This window comes from Dermacentor silvarum, chromosome 5 (genome assembly GCF_013339745.2).
Source record: "Dermacentor silvarum isolate Dsil-2018 chromosome 5, BIME_Dsil_1.4, whole genome shotgun sequence".
Taxonomy (NCBI): Eukaryota; Metazoa; Arthropoda; class Arachnida; order Ixodida; family Ixodidae; genus Dermacentor; species Dermacentor silvarum.
The window spans coordinates 177,467,723-177,492,243 of NC_051158.1; the positions used below are offsets into that span (position 1 = coordinate 177,467,723).

Here is a 24,521-nt window from a genome sequence, read left to right on the forward strand (position 1 = left end):
GCATGAATAATCAACTATCGTTGGCAACATGCGTGGTGCGAACGGTGGATGGATCAGCGAGTACAAACCAATCGGCTTCGACCAACAGGACCCACGTGATGCCGATCAAGCATGTATAGACACTCGACACGATGGCTTCGTGGGATTTGGAGCCGGCACACTTGCCGACATGACGCTAAAGCCGCTGTTGCTGGTGCAGGTTAGTCATTACTATTCATCTGAATCGCAGAAACTAGTGTGTGCGTTGCCGGCTCCTCCCACGATGCCAAGTGTTTGTAACAAAAATCGCGGATATAGCATGCACAGATTGCGTCTGAAGGGATTCCGTTTATTTTCCAACAGAACTATCTAGTTGATTTTGTTGTTAATACTCGCGGGGGATGTTGAACAAAATCCTGGGCCTACTAACACACCGGAGATGGAACTGCTGCAATGTTTGAAAAGTGGGCAGGAAACCTTAATGTCAAAGTTAAACGGCATCGAAGCCAGGTTCGAAAGGAATAAGAACATACTGATGGAAGTGAAAAATAAGCTTAGCCAAACTCAGAAGCAGATAAAGGACATCAGTATGACTGTTACCGAACAGGCAGCTATAATACGGCATCTCATGCAACAGGTAAAAGATTTGCAGAAGAAAACAAATGACCTAGAGAACAGAAGTCGCCAGAAAAATCTTGTCTTCTATGGTGTTGACGATAAACCCTCAGAATCAGGGGATGAATTCGAAGCTATGGTAAAGAAGATTTGCAAAACGAACCTTGGAATTGAACTCGGGTCTCTGGAAAGGGCGCACCGCTTAGGACGCTATAACGAAAATATAAAAAGACTGATTATTGTAAAATTTTCCTTGTATAAAGAGCGTCAGGCGGTGCTTCTTAATGCTAAAAAATTTCAGAATTCGAAGTACAGAGTAGGCCAAGATTACTCATCTGAAACAAGAAATACAAGAAAGAAGTTATGGGAATACGCTGTTGTGTCTGGCGGTCCTTCGGGACAAAAGCAGGCCGGCGCCGACTCAGACGCGCCAATCTGGCGCCCCTTTCTCGCGGCCGAGAATTGTCACCTGGGACTGAGGGATTAGCAGTTGGTCTCCAGGCTATCTCATGCGTCGCTAAACGGCAGCGTCGCCCCTTCGGTGCGGTTCCGTGAATTACCAGCGCCGCCCGAACCACGAAGAGGCCCGGCGCCGATTGCAACGCGCCAAATTGGCGCCCTATCGAGACAGCCACCGCCCTCCCTGGTTCCGCGAACTGACCGCTATGGAGAGGCGAATCTTGAAAGGGGCCAGTGTCTGGCAATCCCGGGGGGAACGACATCAACGTTCGGTTCCCAAGGTGTCAACCGCTGCCTGTGTCCGGAGGTGACCTAGCAAGATTAGAGGCGGAGCCCGGCGGGAAACGACGACACATCACGTGCGGGGTACGGCCACCTGGTCAAAGACTGTCATTGGCTAAAAGAACTAAAGTGTATTCCCTCGTCGAGTGAAAGAGGGAAACGGAAGGGATAAAACAGGCGCTTGACCATGTAGAGACGCTTGACCATCTAGAGAACACTCGGAAATGTAAACGCTACTACATGCAAAGATGTTAGCACGTAGACGGCTCCAATATCATGGAGCCCTTCTTGTAAAATACCATGGACAGTGTATATAAAACAGTTTTCTAATCTCCCTGGATATCTCCTTCTCTCGGCACCTGGCACGGCACCATCCATGGAACCTTCGTGAACCCTCGGACTTCGACTTTCGCAACAACGCTAAGGCAAAAAGCGAAGATAAGAATAAAGTGAAGCTGAATTTTGACAAACTGATCATCAACGGCAGGGCTTTCAGGTGGGATGAAGACAAAGAAGAGGTCGTCCCATTACGTAGGCAGGGACATACTAGAAGTAAGCAGAAGTACCAATGTCGAGAACTCGTTGCTGTCATCGTGAACTGCCGAAGCATAGTAAGCAAAACAGCCCAGCTTTCTGGGTTGATGGAAAGTGTTCACGGTGACATAGTCCTTGGCACAGAATCTTGGTAAAGTCTTCAATTGCTGATAGTGAGGTGTTTCCAAAAAACTACGTCGTCTATCGCAAAGATAGACCCACTGCAGGTGGGGGCATCTTTTTGCTTGTTCATTCATCATTACAGCCTTCAGCACTTGATTACGAGTGCAAGGCACGGGAGTGTGTATGGTGCAAAATAGTCCTATGTGATAATTTCACATTCACTGTTGGAGTCGTTTATCGCTCGCACAGCTCAGATATTAGCACAGTGCAAACAGTATATGAAATTCTCACTGAGGCGTCAGCTCAGACGATGCTTCTTGGGATTTTAATCTGCCTGGGTTATCTTGGTGCAATGATACGTGTATAAGTTCTGGCGGGCGCATGAACCTTGCGATGAAAAATATTGTGGACACGTTTGGTCTGACGCAGTACGTTACCGATCCTACTCGCAATGACGCTGTGTTAGACTTACTGTTTTGTAACTCGCCAGATTTCGTAAGAAATGTGACTGTCATTCCCGGAATTAGCGACCATCTTGCTGTTGTTGCCGGTATTCGAAAAGAAAAAAAAAACCGTGCGAAGTTATCTACGAGTAAAAGGATCTACTTTTATGAGAAGGGTGACTACGATGCAATTTATAAGAAACTTCGTAATTTATTTTCTGTTTTTGAGTGCTTATCTGAGGAGCGTAATGTGGACGATATGTGGGACAACATTAAAAATAAGTTACTCGAGCTGGTAAGTGCACATATCCACAATGTTGATTCTTCACGGCTTAAAAAGCACAAGCAGCCATGGGTAACAAGACATATACTAAAGCTTATCAAGAAAAGGATGAGGGCATTTAACGCATTCAAGAAAAGTAAATCAGCAGCTCATTTTGCAAAATTACATACGATTACACGCGAATATAAGCTAGAGATAGGAAAAGCTAAAGATAACTACTTCACCGAGCTGAGCAACAAAATCAAATCAAACCCTAAAATGTTTTGGAAGTATTTAAAATAGTGTTGTTCAGATTCCTTCGGAATACAGGAGTTAAATTACAATGGTACGATAATTACGGAAGACAGGGATAAAGCTGCGTGCCTAAACAACTTTTTTCATTCGGTTTTCTTACCCAACCACACCTGTCATACTCATCCGCCTAAAATGAATATTTCGCCTATGCTTCCTGTTGAGCTTTGTGTTAATGGAATCGAAAAACTATTGAAAGATGTTGATGAGAGTAAATATAGTGGTCCGGATGGAATTTCTCCACGTGTACTCAAACGTTGCGCGGGGCCAATGTCTATGTACGTTTATTTAATTTTTGAAAGATCTTTATCGACAGGTATTTTTCCACATGACTGGAAAATTGTTCACGTTGTCCCGATACATAAAGGCGGGTCCAAAAAAGACGCTGGTAACTATAGGCCAATATCACTTACGTCTATCCCGTGTGAAATACTTGAGCATATCTTATATGAATAAAGCCTATATTTTAAGGAAGGGGACGGCTCTAGGCCGCTGTTGGGGATTAGGTGGGAAAGGAATGTGAGTTCCCGGATTGTTGGCTGGGGCACATCTTCATCTCAGTCTTTGATCTCCCGCTTTATGCAGACTCAGGTGCATGTTCACTTCCGCCGCTCTCGCACGGGCTGGTCGACCCCTTCTACACTACTCGAAACAAGCCACTTTGTCTGCCATATGTCGCAATGGCTTTGTGTTTCAGGGTTAGTCTGTATTTCAATTCCTATTGTTCTAATATCTCCGTGCAGTAAATGTTGAATGTTGGATCTCCCTTGTGAAAAAGCTGCACAGTTCCAAATGAGGTGTTGCAAGTCTGCTCTGCATGACTCCTGACAATGTGTGCATCGGGTATAAGTGTTCGCAGTCGTAGCTTGTCTGGTTTGGTGCCATTTCTCAAGTATGTGTGGTGTGTATGCAGCATTGGCCATAACCTTGTTCAAAAAAACCTCTTCCGTGCGAGTAAGGCCGCCGTTGTCAAACACATGTACTGGTGTAGCTTCTAATAGTCTCCGTTTACTATCTGCTTTTATTTTAGTGCGAATGTAATGCATCAGTGCTCTGCTAGGAGAGCCTTCGGCCAATATCTTTAGGTATGGATTTTGGTCAGCGGGGTTTGACGAGGAAATGGAGTGTGGGGAGCTGTACGTGTAATCAAGCCCACCCGCTTGCGCGGCAACTGCGTGAGCGGCTGCGTTTCCCCCATCCGTGCCGGTGTGCCCCGGTGTCCATATGATTTCAACAATTGTCCCGTTGTCCTGTATTCTTTTTAGCATTTTTCTGGTGTCGTTGGCCACAGCATCATCTGTCGTAGGCACCGTTAATTCGGCCACCGCTTCGTACGAGTCAGTTAGGATCCGATAATTATTTCGCACATTCTGTTCTACAATGTCTCCCATGTCAATGGGAATGGTGTTGACCGCTCCCCATATAGCTAAGAGTTCTGCGTGCAAGGTTGCACCCCCGGGAAGCTGACATGTGTGATAGCCATTGTGTTGGGGTGCAGATGTGCTAACCCAGGCCATGCTTGCCATGTCGTTTTTGATTGCAGCGTCCGTGTAGATGTCAATGGTGTGCTGCGGCGTTCTTAGTTCTAATCTCTTTTCAAATATTTGTCTAGCTTCCACGTTTCGTCTGGCGCTAGGGCGTTGTTGCCTCCGTATGCCCAGTGGTGCTTCCCATGGTGGCGTTATGGCCGCTTCCGCGGGCTCTGGCTTCGCATGGACTTGTTTATCCAATGCGATGATCTGTTTTCCCTGAGTCGTGTTTTCCAACCGGGATCGCATTCGAATTCGTGCTTCATTGATTATGTCCCGTATGGGTGGAATCGCTACCAGCTTGAGCAGGTCCTCGTTCCTCGTGTGCTTCGGTAGCCCAGTGATAGTACGGAGGGTGGCCCTGTGTAACTTTTCGATGTCGCTGAGGTCTCGTTCAGAGAATTCGTACACGGGTGCCCCGTAAAGAATCCTTCAAGCCGCGACTGCTTTTGCAAGCGTTTGGCAAGCGTTTGGGCTTCTCCGGTCGTACTGGTGCGGAAAAAGGACGGCTCAATCAGATTTTGCGTGGATTACCGCCGACTAAACAAGATCACACGTAAGGATGTTTATCCTCTACCACGAATAGACGATGCTCTCGATTGTCTACAAGGTGCCGAATTTTGTTCTTCCCTGGATTTTCGCTCTGGATACTGGCAAGTGCCGATGGCTGCAGTGGACCGTCCAAAAACGGCTTTTGTGACCCCTGACGGGTTATACGAATTTAATGTGATGCCCTTCGGCCTGTGTAACGCGCCTGCGACTTTCGAGAGGATGATGGATTCTATCCTCCGGGGACTTAAGTGGCGTACCTGTCTTTGCTACTTAGATGACATAGTTGTCTTTTCTCCCAATTTTGCATCTCATCTCGATCGCCTCGACGAAGTTTTTGAGTGTCTGACGGCCGCTGGTTTGCAATTAAACTTGAAGAAATGCCATTTTGGTGCCAGACAGCTTACGATTCTAGGCAACGTCGTTTCACAAGAGGGAATCCTACCAGACCCCGCCAAACTGCGAGCCGTTGCCGAGTTTCCCAAGCCAGCCACTCTTAAAGAGCTCCGTAGCTTCATCGGCTTGTGCTCTTATTTTCGGCGTTTCATTCATAATTTCGCCTCTATTATCGCCCCTTTGACTCAGCTACTTGCCAGCAGCGCTGACCTCTCGGCATGGAATCCCGATTGCGACGAGTCATTTACGACTCTACGCCGGCTCCTTACGTCCCCTCCAGTACTGCGCCACTTCGATCTCAATGCGCCTACTGAAATTCACACGGACGCTAGCGGTGTCGGTCTTGGTGCCATCCTCGCCCAACGCAAAGACGGCTATGACGAGTATGTCGTTGCATATGCCAGCCGTACCCTAACAAAGGCAGAGTCGAACTATTCTGTAACGGAAAAGGAATGTTTGGCAATTATTTGGGCAATCAGCAAATTCCGTACTTACCTTTACGGACGCCAATTTGACGTTGTGACTGACCACCATGCCTTATGCTGGTTGTCATCTATGAAAGACCCCACTGGCCGCCTCGCTCGTTGGGCTTTACGCCTTCAAGAGTATGGCATACGCGTTATTTATCGCTCGGGACGCAAACATTCAGACGCCGATGCCCTATCCCGTTCTCCGCTGCCGTCTGACCTACTTTGCTTACAAACTTCCACCTGCGATTCGTCGTCCCTCAGCATCACCGACATGCCGGCCGAGCAACGCAAGGATCCCTGGATCGCTTCTCTGCTTGACGTTCTCTCTCACCGTTCGCTTGAATCTGTTTCACGCACCATTCGTCGTCAAGCGCATCACTTTGTCGTTCGTGAAGGCTTGTTGTACCGCCGCAATTACCTAACCGATGGCCGCAGCTGGCTGCTTGTTATCCCCCGTCATCTGCGCTCGGACATATGCACCGCCTTCCACGATGATCCTCAATGCGGCCACGCTGGCGTATTCAAGACCTACTCCCGCCTACACCTGAGGTATTACTGGCGCGGCATGTATCGATACGTTCACCAGTACGTGCGATCATGCCTTTCGTGCCAACGCCGCAAGACTCCCCCTCATAGCACCGCTGGTCCTCTACAACCTTTACCGTGCCCTACAAGACCATTTGACCGTGTTGGCAATGATCTTTACGGTCCCCTCCCCAACACTCCTGCGGGCAACCGGTGGATCATTGTCGCCGTCGACCATCTCACACGGTACGCTGAAACATCTGCGCTGCCAGCTGCCACCGTGATAGACGTCGCTCGCTTCCTTCTTCGCCGCCTCATTTTGCGACACGGTGCGCCCCGTGAATTATTAAGCGATCGTGGCCGCGTCTTTCTCTCAAACGCTATTGAGGCACTGCTCCAAGAATGCCGCATTGTTCACCGCACCACCTCTGCGTACCATCCGCAAACAAACGGCATGACGGAGCGTTTCAACCGCACCCTTGGAGCTTGCGATGTACGTGTCCGATGATCACTCCAATTGGGACCGGGTGCTCCCCTTCGTCACGTACGCCTATAACTCTGCGCCACAAGCTACCACCGGCTTCTCTCCTTTTTTTCTTCTATATGGACGTGAACCTTCATGTTCCATGGACACCATTCTCCCCTACCGACCCGATGTCTCTGAAGCCTCGCCCGTTTCCGAAACGGCTGCTTATGCTCAAGAGTGTCGTCAACTGGCTCGCTCGTTTACCGCGCAAGACCAATGTCGCCAAAAATCTCGCCATGACGAATCCGCATCTCGCGCCCACTATTCCCCGGGAATGCTAGTTTGGCACTGGGTCCCGTCCACTACTCCCGGCCTTTCGACCAAGCTTCTCTCGAATTACCACGGTCCCTACCGAGTAGTCGAGCAAACATCTCCCGTCAACTACATCATCGAGCCGCTCGAGCCATCTTCCGACCACCGCTGCCGAGGGCGTGAAACAGTTCACGTCACTCGGCTGAAACCGTGCTACGACCCTCCTGTGCTGTCATTCCCCTAAGTCGCCAGGTTGGCTCCTTTCTGCGTGGGGAGTGATTGTACCGGAGCACATCGGCACCAGCTCTGTGCCAGCCAGTGTGTGGAAGAAGACGTTGACGATCGTGTGGTTCGCGCTAGGTCGGTTTTCAACGATCCGGCTTGTTAAACCGCTTTATCAAGTCTACCTGCCAAATACTCTTGTTGCAATATATATATATATATATATATATATATATATATATAAGGTGGTGGCGTGGAGCAGAGGTTGAACATCGGGCTTCTAATGTGAAGGTAGTAAGTGCGAATCATCCTCCAGTCAACTACAATTTCAGGCATGGAGTGGCGCCTGACAGCAGCAAAAAACTATAATTCCCGAGAGCTAGTGGGGCTATATTGTGGTCTGCGTGCAACGACATTAGGAAGGCCCACTAAGCTTCAACAAAGGCACTCCTTCATCAAAAAAGGAATTGGCCTCCCTGGTGCAGTATTCGGCCGCTACTTCCCTCATATGACTCCTACAAATAACCCATGGCCCTCAGTACCCAGCTGTTGCGGAGCACTTGACTAAGGCGGCGGTCAGACCTGCAACGTGGCAGAGGGTGCTAAAAATCTCTAGTTCCGGGCAGGCCGCCACTGGAAACTGAACCTCGCAACGTTCAACACGTGCACCCTATCAATTGAGGGCATATTAGAAGGGCTGTTTGAAGAATTATTAGGCATAGCCTGGGATATTATTGGCCTTCGGGAGGTAAGTAGAAGTGAGGCTTATACAGCGCTGACTAATGGCCCCGTCCTCTGCTACAGAGGTCTTCCAGATAAGATTAAATACGAGGTAGGAATTCTAATCCATAAGGACATAGACGGAAACATTGATGAATTCTACATCACTAATGAGAGGGTAGCGGTCGTCGTAATCAAGCTGAAGAGGAGGTATAGAATGAAGGTAGCACAAGCCTACGCCCAAATTTCCAGTCACGAAAAATTTTATCATGATGTTGAATTAGCTATGAGAACGGTGGAAATGCAGTATACCGTAATAATTGGCAACTTCAATGCAAAAGTGGGGAATAAGCAGGCTGGTGAGGAAGCAATTGGCAACTACTGCATCGATTCTGCCAAAACAAGGGGAGAGATGTTGGCAGAAATCGCGGAAAGAAATAGGCTTCGAATAATGTATACCTTCTTCAGGAAGCGTAAACCACCGGATGTGGACCTGGAAAAGCCCTAATGGATAAACAAGAACTTGAATAGATTTCATACTCTCTGCACATTGCAGCATAGGGCAGGGTGTAGAAGTGCTAGGTAGGGTAAGGTGCAGTGACCATAGGTTAGTGAGGTCGAGGATTTCTCTCAATTTGAAGCGAGGCAGAATAAACTTAGTCAAGAAGAAACAGGCTAACCTAGACGCAGTAAGGGTAAGAGCAAACCGATTCAGTCTGGTGCTCGCAAACAAATATGCAGCGTTAGAACAGAAAGATGAAGATCACATAGAAGGAATGAATGAAACCGTAACTAGGCTGATCTCGGAAGCAGCAACTGAAGTGGGAGGTACGGCACAAAGGCAACCAGTAGGTAAGCTGTCCCAAGCAAAAAAGTGCCTAATAAAGAAACGTCAAAGTATGAAAGAGTCAAACTAAAGAGACCGGATAGAATTCGCAGAACTTTCAAGACTGATCAACAAGAAGGAAGTAAGGTATATGCGAAATTATAAGGTAGGAATGATATGAGGACCAAAAAATTACGCCATCTTCCCGTAGGGGAACCCTGAGTAGCATGCGAAGCAGCCATGGGGTCGACTCAAGGTAGTTTTATCAGCTCTATAAACTTGGACATGCAGCAGCACCAATAATGCGCAGAACTGTTGTCGGCGTTTTGCCCGCGTTCGCACCGAACGCGCGCGGCGTTGGTGACTGTTGCCGGTGCCTCTGGGGCACCTACCGTCGCGTCTCTAACCTAAGCTGCTTCGCATTATCGCGCGCGGAGCCGCAGGTGTTGCCATTCGTTGCGCAATCCGGAGAGGAGCGTTGGAGAGGGAAGGAGGAATGCAGACAGGAGAGGAGGGGGAGGAGGATGCGCATGAATGCCGAGAGGGGAGGGTACATAGGGTTAATGTACTGACTCTAGAGGACAAGCTGCCCATAAGGCCTATGCATTGAAATCGGTCACCGCAAGAGTGCCGCCATTATGATACGCTGATGTTGCCAGCGCCTGAAACGCTTGCTAGACTTGGCGATAGTAATCAGTTTTAATCTGGCAACCTATAGCTTGTAGTGTGTGTCCAGTCTTGTGCGCGTGGGTGTGGGAGATGTTGGCCATGCAGCTGGCATTTATGCAACCCAAGGATGACCCTGTTAAAATTTCCGGAGGTATGTGGTCTTCAACGGCCACGCACTAGCGAAAATACCGTATAGCTGTTAAGGCTTCCCTGTTTGCTGTCGCAAGTGTCACTTGACGAGCAATAGGTAAAAAATTTTGTCGCAGTTTCACCCGAAAGGCGAAGCACCAATTGCGATAGCAAATTAGTAGAGAGCTACGGAGTAAGGATAGTAAGTTTATCAGCTGTATAAACTTGGACCTGCAACAGCACCAGCAACGCGCAGAACTGTTGACGACGCCGTCGGCGTTTTGCCCGCGTTCGAACTAAACGCGCCCGGCGTTTTTATATAAATACGTATTTGGTGCCTCAGCTAAACGTTGCCTCCCCTCCCTCCCTCCCGTCCCCCCACAGCCTTTCGCGCGACGGAAAAAGTTGCGTTTGCTCTCTATATATGGGAAGGAGGAAAGAGACGCTTAGTTCTGCAGCCCTTCAGGGAGCAGGGCGCAGAGCGCGCGTTTGCTCTCCGACGTGCGTTCGCTCCCCGTGAAAGCGCGCGTCCCTCGCCCCCTTTCACTCGCACATACAGCGTCCGGAGCACGGCGACGATTTCATCGCCATTGACGTCATACGGAACCTCACGGCGACGGCGACGGCGACCCTGACGGCAGAAATCTGCTTTGGAGGGTCCGTATAATTGCTATCGCAATAAAAAATGCTGTACTGTGATGCTCCTCGAGCGACTGCGATGAGTCACGAAAGCTGTCTACTCGCGTGATGTTCTGAACAAGGCAGACACATTTACTTACGTGTGAAGGGAAATGCCAGAGCTCTTTGGAGCTCAAAAGGCACGAAGGTGCCATCGCGTCAACCGATGTCGTCGCGCGACCACATGTCAGAGCTAAACTTTCCAAACGAAACTACCACGCATCCGAAAACACAAATAAAAAATATCCGAAACCGAAACTTGCATTATTGAATGAATGAGTACATCGTGAATCGCATACATTACGTTAGCAAGCGCTTCTTGTAAGCTTAATATTCACACATCATATTCATAAAGCCATCAAGTATTCGTTTCTTATGACAAGCATAAGGCGACCTATACTTCATTTTATCGCTGAAAAATAATGACGCTGGCAACATTAACAAGTTACAAGATGGCGGCCCCCTAGCCGTCCCCCCCTTTTCGGCCCAGCTTTGCCTCTAGAGTCAGTTTTTAACTCTATGAGAGAAGATGAGACAAGTAGAGGAGAGGAGGGGGAGGAGGATGCGCATGCGCAGAAGTGGTGCGGACGCACGGCGGTTGGATGGATGGATGGAGGGAGTCACATAGGCCCGAGCATAAGATGCTTCGCATCTAAAATATGAATGCAGCATCAAATCAGTGAGAAGAAAACTTGGCAAAGGACAAAGCAAGATGTATGCACTGAACGATAAGCAGGGTAATATCATCAGCAATTTCGATGACATAGTAAAAACCACGGAAGAATTCTATACTGACCTGTAGAGTACCCCGAGCATCCAAGCAACTTTCATTCAAAGTAGTGATGAACAGGGTAGACAGACTCCTTCTATAACTAGCGATAAAATGAGCAGGGCCTTGCAAGACATGACCAGGAGAAACGCTGCTGGAGAAGATGGAATAGCAGTTGGTTTAATCAAAGATGGAGGCGATGTCATGCCTAAAAAGCTTGCGGCCCTTTGTACACGATGCCTCACGACTTCAAATCGGCCAGAGATGTGGAAGAATGCCAACATTATACTAATCCATACAGAGGGAGACATTAAAAAAATATAGACCCATTATCTTGCTTGCAGCATTGTATAAAATATTCACCAAGATAATTTCCAATAGAATCAGGGCAACACTTGACTTCAGTAAACCAAGAGAACAGGCTGGCTCCAGTAATGAATATCTTACGATGGAACATATCCATGTCATCGACCAGGTAATCGACAAATCTCTGGAGTACAATCAACCTCTCTATATGGTCGTCATCGATTAGGAAAAGGCATTCGATTCAATAGAGATACCAACAGTCATAGAGGCATGTCGTAATCAAGGTGTACAGGAGGCATACGTGAATACCTTAGCAAATATCTACAAGGACTCGACAGCTACCTTGGTTCTCCATAAGAAAAGTAGAAAGCTACCTATCAAGAAAGGGGTCAGGCAAGAAGACGCAATCTCTCTAATGCTATTCACTTCATGCTTAGAAGAAGTGTTCAAGCTCTTAGAGTGGGGAGGCTTTGGAGTGAGAATCAATGGTGACTATCTCAGCAACCTTCGGTTTGCAGATGACATTGTCCTATTCAGCAACAATGTGGACGAATTACAACAAATGATTGAGGACCTTAAACAAGTAAGTGTACGAGTGGGGTTTAAGATCATTATTGAAAATGCAGCGATAATATTCAATAGCCTGGCGAGGAAACAAGAGTTCCGGATCGCCAGTAAGCCTCTAGAGTCTGTAAAAGAGTACCGTAAAAACCGGAATATAGGTTGAACTTTTTTTTTCAAAAAACAATTGCGAAAAGTCGACCCTCGTCTTATATACCGGACATTGGCGGAAAAACTCGGGAAGTCTCGCAATAATGGGCAGAAGTAAACAGCCGCCTTCGCCATCGCATTCAGGCTGCTTTTTCACATTTTGTTTCAAAATGAGCGGAAGCCGACGGCAATTCACCGTCGGCTTCAAGAAAAAGGCGATTGAGTAGGCGGAAGCCCACGGCAACCCGCCAGGTTGCCGTGGGCTTCGTATCCTGCGACCATCGACCCGCGTGTTTGTCAGCACCTTATCATCACGGCGCGGAGCAGCATTTAAATAAATACTGTCACCATTGTACAACCAGCTGAGTCGCATTTGTTTAAAGTTAATGGTGTCTTTCGGTACTTTTGCCATTGAAAAAGATTTTTTTTTTTGCATTTTTAGAATTGGTTAGTTGGAACTTGCGGGGTCGACCTATATTCCGGTTCGACCTATAGTCGGGTTTTTACGGTACCTTTATCTAGGCCAATTACTCACAGGGGACCCTGATCATGAGAAGGAAATTTACAGAAGAATAAAATTGGGTTTCTGTGCATACGGCAGACATTGCGAAATCCTGACTGGGAGCTTACCGCTGTCGTTGAAAAGAAAAGTTTGCAATCATTGCATTATACCGGTGCTAACATGTCGGGCACAGACTTGGGGGTTTACAAAGAAACTCGACAACAAGTTGAGGACCGTGCAATTGGCGGTTGAACGAAAAATATTAGGCCTAACGTTAAGAGAAAGGACGAGAGCGGTGCGGATCAGAGAGCAAACGGGCATAGCCAAAATTCTAAGTGACCTTAAGAGAAAAAAATGGAGCTGGGCAGGCCATGTTATGCGTAGGATGGGTAACCGCTGGACCATTAGAGTTACGAAATGGGTACCTAGACAAGGCAAGTGCAGTCGAGCACGGCAGAAAAATAGGAGGGGAGTTGAAGTTAGCAAATTTGCATACGCAAGTTGGAATCCGCTAGCGCAAGACAGGTGTAATTGGAGATCGCAGGGAGAGGCCTTCGTCCTGTAGTGGTCTTAAATATAGAGTGATGATGATGAATAGGATGTTAAAGAACGCAGTCGTCAACGAAAAGCCGCAGGTTTCCTGAACAGTAGGTTTTTTAACTGCAACACTGCTTGAACATGTCCTATGCTAACGCTTATTTCTTTACTTGAAACGAACATTATTGACTGTCGTCAGCATAGTTTCCGTCTTGGGCTACCCACAGCAACCCAGCTCTTTGAAATAGTTCTCGATCTCGTGGTCGGACTATATGAAAATATTAAAATCAATATTTCACATCTAGATTTAAAATAGACATTTCACTGGGCCTCGCATAATTATTAGCTGCTGTCAAATTAAGGTCAAATTGCTGGCGACGGCGAAACTCGGCTCGACTACGTTAGTAAACCTGTCGCTTTAAAAATACAAAACCTATAGAAATGACGAGGTGCAGGTGGAATCGAACCAATTCACACGCACTTTTCAAGCACACAAGCAGGGTACCCTTGCGTGCTGCGCATATAATATAACCATCCCTGTATTTCGCCGTCGTGCTTCGTCGCTTTCTTGACTTGTTCGGTAGTTTTCAAGACAGGGCATCAACTCCAACACTAAGTTGCAAATCAGTTACTCAGAACATGCGTTTCGAATAACATGGTCGCCAGACCTCCGTAACTCGGTGGACCGGAGTCGATGTACTTGGTTCCTTTCTGTTGTGACCCTATTTTACTTCTGAACACGCTGATTCCTTCTTGAAAACGCCTGCGACATTATTGTATGAGTAATGAATGCTTGGATGCATTTACAGATAAAACTGAAGGACTCTAGTTTGTGTAGCGGTTTTCCTTGAATATGGTGTGGGTTCTGTTTCTCTCGTGTTTCTTTACTTTCTTTCTTCCTTTCTTTCATTCAAATTGTAATTCTAATTCTACTCCCGCCTTTTCAAGCTTTGCACAAAATTCATTTTCTTCGTTTTCTTCGATATAGCATCTCCGTGGCTGTACCTACATTCTTTTCATATGTTTGTCAAACGGTGACCTGTATACGTAGAAGTAGCACTCAGTTTCACTTTGCCAACGTTCTGATAACACTGTCGCATACTGTGCACTAACGTACATGATAACTGACTCCTTGCCTTTTAAACACGATAGTCTTTCTTGGGCTACCTAAACGCGAAAAACTTTGTCTGTCTTTCTGTCATTTGATTCAATCGCCCGGCGAAAATCGATTCAACCACCCGGCCAAAACCAACCAAGCTACTAGCACTGGTGGACACGTCTACACTATACAGCGCAAAGGAAACCTTAGGCCTATTTGAGGCAAAATATATGTACATAACCGTGATCTGCTGTGTTCATTTAAACAGAGTACACATGGGACTGAATTTTGACGTTAGTAAATGAAAAATCAACGCGTTATAAATAGTGTCGAAGAGACGCTACGCGGTAAAAACAAGCCGACTGATGCCGCGGCTCTGTAGCCAGCTTTAAACCAACAGTAATAAAAGGTCCCAGCAGATGGCGTGAGAGCCGGGCTGACGCGGGCAATTTGAATTGAATTCAGCAAAACCTCTATTGCATCCAGCATGGGAGGAATGAGAGGGGAGGGGAAGAGCGTGAGGGGTGGGTGGGGAGAGAGGAGAGGGTGTTACGTATTGGGGGCGCGGAAGACTACCGTCTATTTGCAGCGAAGCAAGCAGATATGGGGCCAATTTTTTGCATACGATTTGTTGCAAGTTCTACCTGTGTAAGTTTGTGAAACTTCTACCTTGGCCTGCTAAGGCTCACAGCGTGAAATAAATAACACTTACACAGGTTTATATTGCGATTCAGGTCGTTCTTCTCCAGAATGGACGCATCAGACCACGGTCAGAAAGCATGAAATGACATACACCGTAGCATCACCCCGTTTGTACCATGGTCACTTCGCTGCTGGACAGATCGTCATGTGGGTGATTTTGAGAACTTTCTCAGCTCATTCACGCGCGCTTACCCTGAGTCGTCAATATACCGACGTCGACTACAATGTGGCCCCCATGGCCTTTACGACCTCGTTCTGTGCACGCCCGAGAACAAGCCTCGTCCAAGTGGTGATATTCAAGACCCACTATGCACGTTACTTGCTGTGTTGGCACGTTACAGTGTGTTACACTTGGCGTGTCACACATGAAATTTAAAGAGGGAAATATAAACGCCAACAGAGAAATACATGGCGAGCATCCTGTCATAAGTGTTTCTCTGTTCGCATCTGTGTTGCGCCGTTTACTTGTCCTTGTTCTACCCTCGTTCGTGCTGCCTTTCATTGCTTGCCCCCTTTGCCACCTCACGTTGATATTACACCTGTGAGTGCTAAATGCAGATATTTTGTTATTCAAAGTGATGACGAAGATGTGCTGCACGTTGCATTCACGGATCAGCATATTGCTTGCTATGCTCGTGCTTCTATCATGCACATATTATCTTCGTAGACCTGCTTTCTCGTAAGCCTGCTTTCTTTCCACGTGTCAATATTGTTAAAGCAACTGAGAAACAGTGCCGCAAGTGCAGTCTTAGTTGGAAGTTCAGCGCATTGGTTGTCTTCTTTTTCTGTCCGTATGTAGTGTTATTTTCCCCATGAACATCAACTAACTTGCCATTATGCTTACATATGGTAAAGGGAGAATGAAGGTATAGCGACGATAATGTTACATTAGTGGGCGCATTGTTCTATTTCTCTGCAACAACTTTTTGCTTGAATTTTGATTGCTTTAGAAGTGACGAGCGTGAATACTCATTTTTGTTACGCCTGTCATTCAAGCTGTATGTCGATCACTAGAATCTCACAAATTTCCTTCACACTTCTGCTGGGGACAAAATGGCCTTCAGTATTGTAAAATAAACAAAAAAACAAATAAATAATTAAGTAAACAAACAAATAAATAAATTGTGGCATGGATGGAACCTTGGATGGGCCGGTTCAGCTGTCAGGGCACATGCAGTGATTGCTCACCAGCAGTCGAAGCTGACCTCGTCTCCCCCCAGGTGGAGATACTGGTCTGGGAAGACGCGCGCCACCTCCGCGAAGAAGTGAGCCATGAAGACGTACGTCTCCTTGCGCGTCGGGTCCAAAGGCCCCAGCTCGCCATTCGGCGCGTCGCCTGTGTAGCATGTGGTCAGCAGCTCGGGATACGCCTGGCCCCACGACAACGTGTGGCCTGCAGCGCATGAGAAAGGCAGGAGTGATAACTCGTTCACGTAGCCTTCCTTCTATAGAATTTCTTATCATGCTGTATGGTGTCGCCGACACCTATGGACTGGAAGATGTCCAAATAAATGTCGGAATGAACAAAAAGGAAGAAAGAGACGCTTAATTCTGCAGCCCTTCAGGGAGCACGGCCCAGAATGCGCGTTTGTTCTCGCTCCCCGTGAAAGCGCGCGTCCCTCACACACTTTCACTCGCACATACAGCGTCCGGTGCTAGGCGACGATTTCATCGCCGTTGACGTCATACGGAACCTCACGGCGACGGCGACACCGACGGCTGAAATCTTGTTTGAGTCTCCATATAATTAATATCGCAATAGAACATCACAATAAGGCAGGTACTTGTTGATGAGGCAGAATATGCTGAGACATCTGTCCCGCAGAAAAGCTATGCTACTTTTTGTTAGAGCTTTTGAGCACTACAAGATCTAGTTCAAAGCCGTAATCCTCAGGCAAGAATTTAAAAAAATACGATTATTGCAGTTGCCATTACAGGATTTTAAAGGGCCCCTGAGCCACTTTTTATCAATGTGCAGGAATTCTTTTGAAGCTAAATCAGACTATTTCAGCAATATTTAGGCGCAAAGACTACTTCCGTGCGTTCAGCAGAATCGCAGTTCTTGGCAATCAAACAGGACCTTCGCGGTGCTTCCGCCCCTGTTTCAGTGATTTGCACTGTGAAGGCTCCGGCTGAACGGGGCGAGCCGCAACGGGGCTACTGAACTTCAACGTGCCGCGCAGGCCACATTCGATTGTGGATGTTATGGTAGGCACCACAACTTCCGATTTTGGCGCTTAGGCTCGCCGAACGTGAAGTCACTGGAACCTGGAAGGTACCGCAACCCTTTTCTCTTCGCCGCAGTTGCCGTCAGGTGATCAATTTCCGCCATTGATGGTCCACGCCGCACCGGAGCGGACAAGCAGACAAAGGCATCATTCGCATACGCCGCGCGTACAGGCCATCGATGAGGTCTGATTTTGCATTTTCTGTAATTTAGGGTATATGGAACTTTCCTAGACTTAAAACGAAACGAAAGGAAATGCCCGGGTCCTGCGCTTTCGGGTGCAGCAACTACTGGGAGTCCGGGAAAGCTCTTTTCGCGATACCGTGAATTAAGCGGAAAGAGGTACAGCAAGCGCCGTGACATCTAGCTGCACCGAATAAAGCGGGACAAATTCACTCTCACAACGTGAATTTGATGATATCACAAAGTTGAGAAACTTTGCGGTATCATCGAACTGCCTAAATGCCATATAATGTGATCGAGATCGAGGCTTCTTCACGCGTTTGCTTTGAAGGCTGCGATTCGCCTTGCGCAAACAGAATTCACCGCATTGGAAAGAAGAAGCGAAGCAAGTCATTGCTTCGCTAGAATGACCGGCGAAGCGACCGGTCATTCTACGGCTTTATAACTTCCAAGAAAAATCGGAGCTCCTCAGGAATGAGCACAAATTAAAACATTCTGGCTTATTACTTAATGATGACTATTCTCAACAGGTGCGTGAAAAAAGAAAGCACTTATGGCAATATGCAAAAGCAAAAAAAAGGAAGAAAAAAAAGAGGATGGCCACGTTGTGAAACTGTCTTTTGATAAGCTTACCATCGATGGTAAAACGTTTACACGGGAGACGGATGCGTAGGACGTAGTAAATGTACGGCGCACGTGATACGCCCAAAATGAGAGAAAAAAGAAGCCTTGTTGTGCCCGTGATGCTGTTCTGCTGATTATAACCTGCTGTAGTGTGAAGAATAAAATAGACGATCTGGATGGCCTTATTAAATCAGTAAACGCTGACAGAGTCATTGGGTCAGAATCTTGGCTTGATGGAGCAGTTTTGAACTATGAGATGTTCCCGTGTAATTTTCAGGCATATCGGAAAGACTGGTAAAAAGATGGCCAGTCGGACGTGTCCGAGGAAATCTTTATTGATAACAATGAAACTGAATCTGTTTGGTGTTGCATAGTGTACAATAACCGTTCTAGTTTTGTTGTTGGTGCTTTTTATCGTCCTCCGGTTTATGAGCGAAATGTTATGCGGCAGCTGAGAAAAATTGCCTGCAGTTTTTCTAAACACTGTGTTGTTCTTGCGGGCGACTTTAATTTGCCGGACGCTGAGTAGACTAACGACACCTGTGTTTTAAAAACCAACACAGCTACATATTGGGAATTGAAAACATTGACTGACGTGCTTGGCCTCATGCAGTACGTTTCAAAGCCTACGCGAGGTAACGATATTCTGGATATGTTGTTCTGTAATACCTCTGATTTTATTACCGAAGCAGATGTTATTCCTGGTATTAGCGACCACAACGCTGTCGTCACGAAGCTATCTAAAGCTACCATTAATACAGAGACATGCGAGTCCAGGAGAATCTTCTTTTACAATAAAGCCAACTACTATGCAGTATCAACGCAACTAGAAAATCAGTTTCTGTCGTTCGAATGTAGTGCAGACGAAACAAGCGTCGATCAGTTATGGTTAATGTTTAAAGACCGTATTACTCGTATCATCCAACGTCATGTTCCGAGCGTCTCAAGCAATAAGTTAAGCAAGAGGAAGAAGCCTTGCATTAATGGGTATCTTATTAAGCTTATAAAAAAACGCAAGAGGGCTTTCTCCCGATACTGCCAAAATAAATATCCTTATAACTTCGACAACCTGAACGACTTAACGGCACTTCATAAAGTCCAATCAAGAGAAGCTAGGAAAAAGTATTTTGAGGGCTTGGCTACTGACTTTCCTAATAAAAAGGTTCTTGGAGAATATAAAACGATGTGGTAGCGAGAAAGTTAGTCCACTAAGTCTACGTGATGATGGTTTGAGAGTTACTGAGGGTAGGGATAAGGCCCCACTTTTCAATGACTTCTTCAAATCGGTCTTTCGCCCTCATGCACAGGTTAGGGTTGAGTGTAGAAGAGAACAGTGTTTACCAATGGAGCGGGTAGAATTTTAATTCAATGGCATATGCTATATATAAAAAATCACTAGATGAGGGCAGGCTTCCCGATGACAGGAAGGTAGCTAACGTTGTCTCTGTTTTAATTTAAAAGTGGCTCTAAATTAGAAGTGTCCAATTACAGGTCTATTTCTCTGACACTGATTTGTTGCACCTGACTTCTGTTGGATCTTTTAATTTTAGACAACAAAGCTCTCGAAAAGTATTTTCATGTACAACCCAAATCATTCAATTCTATCACGATATAGCATCGGCTTTGGACAACAGAGGACAGATTGAGTGTGTATTTTTAGATTTCCAAAAGGCGTTTAATACGGTATCACATTCAGTTTTAATACAAAAGTTGCAGAATTTAAACATTGACAAAGCCATTTGCAGAAGGATTACGGATTACTTAACATCAAGAAAACAGAGGGTGGCTTTAGGTGGATCATGTTCATGTTTAGTTTCTGTCACTTCAGGGGTACCGCAGGGTTCTGTATTGGGACAACTTCTCTTCCTTGTGTTCATAAATGGTATTTCGGGTGTAATCAGAGTAAGATTAGAATGTTTGCCGATGATTGTATGTTCTATACTAATTTGATTGGCCAAACGGATTCCACACAGCTTCAGGAAGATCTTAATCACGTAGAGGCATTGTGTAAAAATAACGATATGGTATTAAACAGCAATAAGTGTGTTCACGACAGCTTTACTAAAAGGGTCAATAGGTTAACGAATCAGAAGGTCTTAAACAATCAAGTAATTAGGAAGGAGAACAAATACAAGTATTTGGGCGTTATGTTTTCTCAATAAGGGACTTGGTCTGAACATATCAAGTGTGGTTAGCAGGGCAGGAAAAGCCCTTAGCTTTCTACAAAGATATCTTAAACATGCGACTAAAGAAGTTAAACAGACCGCAAACAGACCGCATATGCCTGTCCTGTGTAGCACCCGTTTCACAAGGTACATATTGATGCACTTGAGCGTATTCAGCCTATTGCAGCCAGATTGGTTCTGGGGAAGTATGATCGATATGAAAGTTCTAGAGACATGAAAAGGGACCTTAAGTGGCAATCTTTAAAAGAGCAGAGACGTATTCTTAGACTCAAAATCATTTTGCTCAATTTATAACAAGCAAACAGGAATCAGTGCTTCAGATTATCTTCAACCGGCGCATTAACAGTCCTCCCGTTTGGATCACAAATTTAAAGTTCGGCCATACACCCCGAGGACCGATCTGTTCAAAAATTCCTTTTTCCCCCAAAACGACCTTCGAATGGAATTTGTTACCACTAGAATTGGTTGGCCGCAAGTATTTTATGAGTGTTTGTGCCCCGCGCAATATTGCCAACAACGGCGCTGCGGGTAATCTCTCAAATAAAAAAAGAGAGGATCGAGATGCTCAGAAATGCGCAGAACCGAGCAAAACGTGGCTCGTAGAGTGTCGGAATGTGGGTGACGGTGTCAAAAATAACATAATGTCGTGAGAAAACCACTGCAATAAAGATCTGTCGACGTGCCAATATCGAATAACAAAATATACATTTTATTGTGTGTTGTTGTTTATTACTGCTTCAAACAAGAGGAACGTGACCTGGATAAATATCTTTTTGCATATCTTTCCTTGTGCTGCACTCAGGGACCGTTTATCTTCGTCGAAGTCGATCTGTATCAATCGTTTCTGTATGAATAGTTTCGAGCGCGAGTAAATCAGTAGCCAGGTTCGAAAGCAATTACACCCTTGCTTATAAACGATGCGTGACTGCGCTTGGTACACACGAGCATCGGGTTCGTTTTACATTTAGAACGTGTGGCGCACAGTTGAATGCTTCGCTTTCCGAATACATGTAATTTATATCGTATCTAGCTAAGCAAAACGCGGTTTTGTTTGTGGATTTCACAGGGCCCACGGCGATAACTATCGTGCTGTTCTTCACTGTAGCAAGCTTAAAATATCCGAGGAAGAGCTGCTCGCGTTTTCCGCAACGCGTCGAATAGCTACGAGTTGGCTACGAGGGTGAAATAGTCAATGTAAACGAACCCGAGATTCACGTAGGCCTGCGACGTATAAGATGCTTAAAGCACGAGTAATGTTGCCTAACTATGCAGGCTGTCAAGCAGTTTAGTATACTCCTTGGATAGCTTCCAAACGAGCACAAAACTTATCGGGAAGGTGAACAAAGGAAATAACGGCCGCTCGAGTGCCAGTTCGCTGGTCTCGCTGCGTGCAATTTGGCTCCTGTAAAAATCTTCCGATCGTACTTATCTGTACTCCTTTGCACGCATAGAAGATGCATCATCTCATCTTTTATGTAAAGGATGATGAAATTTGTTGATTTGCGATAATATAAACAGCTGAAAGCGAAGCTACATAGCTGAGCGGCTGCTTCCTGAGAGACGCGCTGGACTAAATCTGGCATCAGCAGCGCAGTGTTGCCTGCGCGCGCTCCGGCGATCGCGGTACTTTCCAGGTTCTATTGACTTTAGCCGAACGTAAGCCAAACGCGGTTGTCCTCTGCAAATCGCAGCGCGCTTAGCCAGTGGACTCGTCGCCATACCCTATGCGGCCGCGGTACTTACGCTACCCAGCTGACCGCAGGTACACGCCACTGGAGTGCGTATGCGCAGCGTTTGCTTTCTGCATGGCTTGAGTGCTTGCTAGCGCTAACATGCTGCAGTCTGATCGTGCTGCGGACCGGCTCTGTCGTTCAGCAGCTTGACCGACTCATAGTAGCCAAATACAACTTGCGCATTTCGAAGCGCATAAGTTTACCAAGGCGTCGAAGCAGGAGTGGATCGGAGACAGCGCGCGCGGGCAAGCGTGCGTGTGGTCTTACCTTATGTTTCGCGTAAGTCGAGGCTAGTTGAGCGTTCTAAACTAGTCGAATTTAGCGAAACCCGACGCCTACGACACCGATAAGCAGGATGACCAACGCTTAATTCCTACGCACGTGGCCGCGGCCGAGCTTGAGCAGACCATAGTCGGCTTCTTCCGGAATTACAAAATGATTATCGAAATTTGAAAGCAGATTTTCACTTACTTCAGCCTCTTTATTAAACTTCCCTCGTAAATATACACAGTGTAGTGAATACACAGTAGTAATACACAGCAGTAACACCCTTCTTGATTGACGTCAGCAATTGGCCAATAGCAGCCGTGTTTCCCAGACCGTTTATTACGAAATAAAGCGTCTAGAAAAGAGTCAGGAGCAGGCTTTTGTTGGAAAAGAAGGATATGAGAAAAGGGTGACTTCACGCTCCGCTTTCCAGCTCCACGCGACGCGCACGACTGCAAAACTTGGCTCAGATGTTCACAGCAGCGTATGTTATCCGCGGACTATGTTTTTTCACTAAGCCCAAGGGTTGGTTCAGGACCTCTTTAAATGAAGCAGGAGATATATCTCAGAGTCATATACGAAATTAAGATATCCTTGGCATAGTAAACTATAAAGTAGTTAACATGATTAATAGCGGAAAAAATAGAATAAACTTGCACTTGTTTATAAATATAAAACTTACTATATATAGATACAAAAGCATATTCGCACTAACATGAATAAACAAAATATTACATATTTATCAATCATACACACCTCAATGCACAAATACACACACAAAAAATCGACATGCATGCAGAATTTAAACGTATATTCACATTGCTGGTACATGCAATGTAGAAAGTGCTAGAACGAACTAATGATATGATTTCGAGGCATATAATAGGTAATTTTTCAGTTCGTGATTACATATGTGTGATTTTAGTATGTTTATCAATAAATGGTACTGCATTCCACGATGAAATAGTTGAAAACAGGACTCTGTCAGCCGTAGTTAGGGCGAACTTTCGCATTCATTAAGTTATTATTCAGTGCTAACATTGTTGAGTTAGTATCAGTTCACGATCATTTAGGGATAAAGGACCGCGAAACCTGAATGTTAATTATTTCGAACAAATTGCTTCTAAACTAAGGTATGGGAAATTTTATATTGCGTACATCGTTTAATAGAAGGTTTCCACAACAGACAACACCCTCTACAAAGTGCCCGCTAGGCTCTTAATCAATTACGAATAGTATCATTCGCAGTGACGAACAAAATAAAACCATGCCTCACCGGGAGTATCGAATTCTACCATGACCCGGATACCCCTGGCTGCGGCCTCGCCAATCACGTACTGTACGTCAGCGGGCCTGTACACGTGCGTTTCGGGATCGTAAGCACCCTGAAAAATATTGCAGCAGAATCAATCTCTGCATAAATGACGACGTTAAATCAGTTACCACTGAACCAATGTAGAGACACACCGCTCTGCCGCCGCAGAGATCTGTCATGTAGGAGGCGTGTATGCAACAGGGATCCTCTGTCACGCTTCAATGTGGACATAGTCGGCGCATTGCCGTGTGACTATATATTCAAGCAAGGTTGTCTGCACATTTGCGACACAGGCTCGATTTTGTTCTTCACTGGATAAATTTTTAAGAACATTTTGTACCTGAGGAGGTGCACATATCCAGGGACCCAACTTAGCATCGCAGAGGTTTATTGAAGCGTGTCACATACTCTCAATGGCCAACACTCAGTAAACCAAGGTGGCGGGGAAGAGGCTCGTTGAAGAGCGGCCCGTACCCAGTAGTGCACATCAGGCAACCCATGTTGGTGTTAAAGAGGTTCATTGAAGAGCGCCACATACGCTGTGTTATATACCCAAGTGACCGAAGTTGATGCGACCATAAGTTCCGGACGGACGGACAGACACAAAAAATTGCGCGAAATATCCTAAAAATTCTAGTCGCCTATAGGACCACTGGCGTCCCGACGCGCAGATGCGTAATCATGCGGCTATTTTCATATTAGGCGCGCTTTCTTTATAAAGTGAAAAAAATAATTACGCGAGACATAGCACACTGAAAACAACCGAATCGGGTGTTTTAAAACACGATTATTACTTTCTATAAAATTTCGCGTCATCATTATAATAATTACAACGTTCGTTATAGATCGCATGTAAATAT

General features: G+C 46.1%; 1 protein-coding gene across 1 annotated transcript in view; it reads right to left on the bottom strand.

Annotated features, from left to right (window-relative positions):
- Window positions 1-24,521, bottom strand: part of LOC119453932 (beta-hexosaminidase subunit alpha-like) — a 186,884-nt gene that overhangs the window by 127,453 nt on the left and 34,910 nt on the right. Inside the window, exons 6-7 of the mRNA XM_037715968.2 lie at window positions 23,623-23,731; window positions 16,315-16,519 (exon numbers count right to left, since the gene is read on the bottom strand). Coding sequence (XP_037571896.1) covers window positions 16,315-16,519; window positions 23,623-23,731 — 314 coding nt within the window. The remainder of the gene's footprint in view (window positions 1-16,314; window positions 16,520-23,622; window positions 23,732-24,521) is intronic.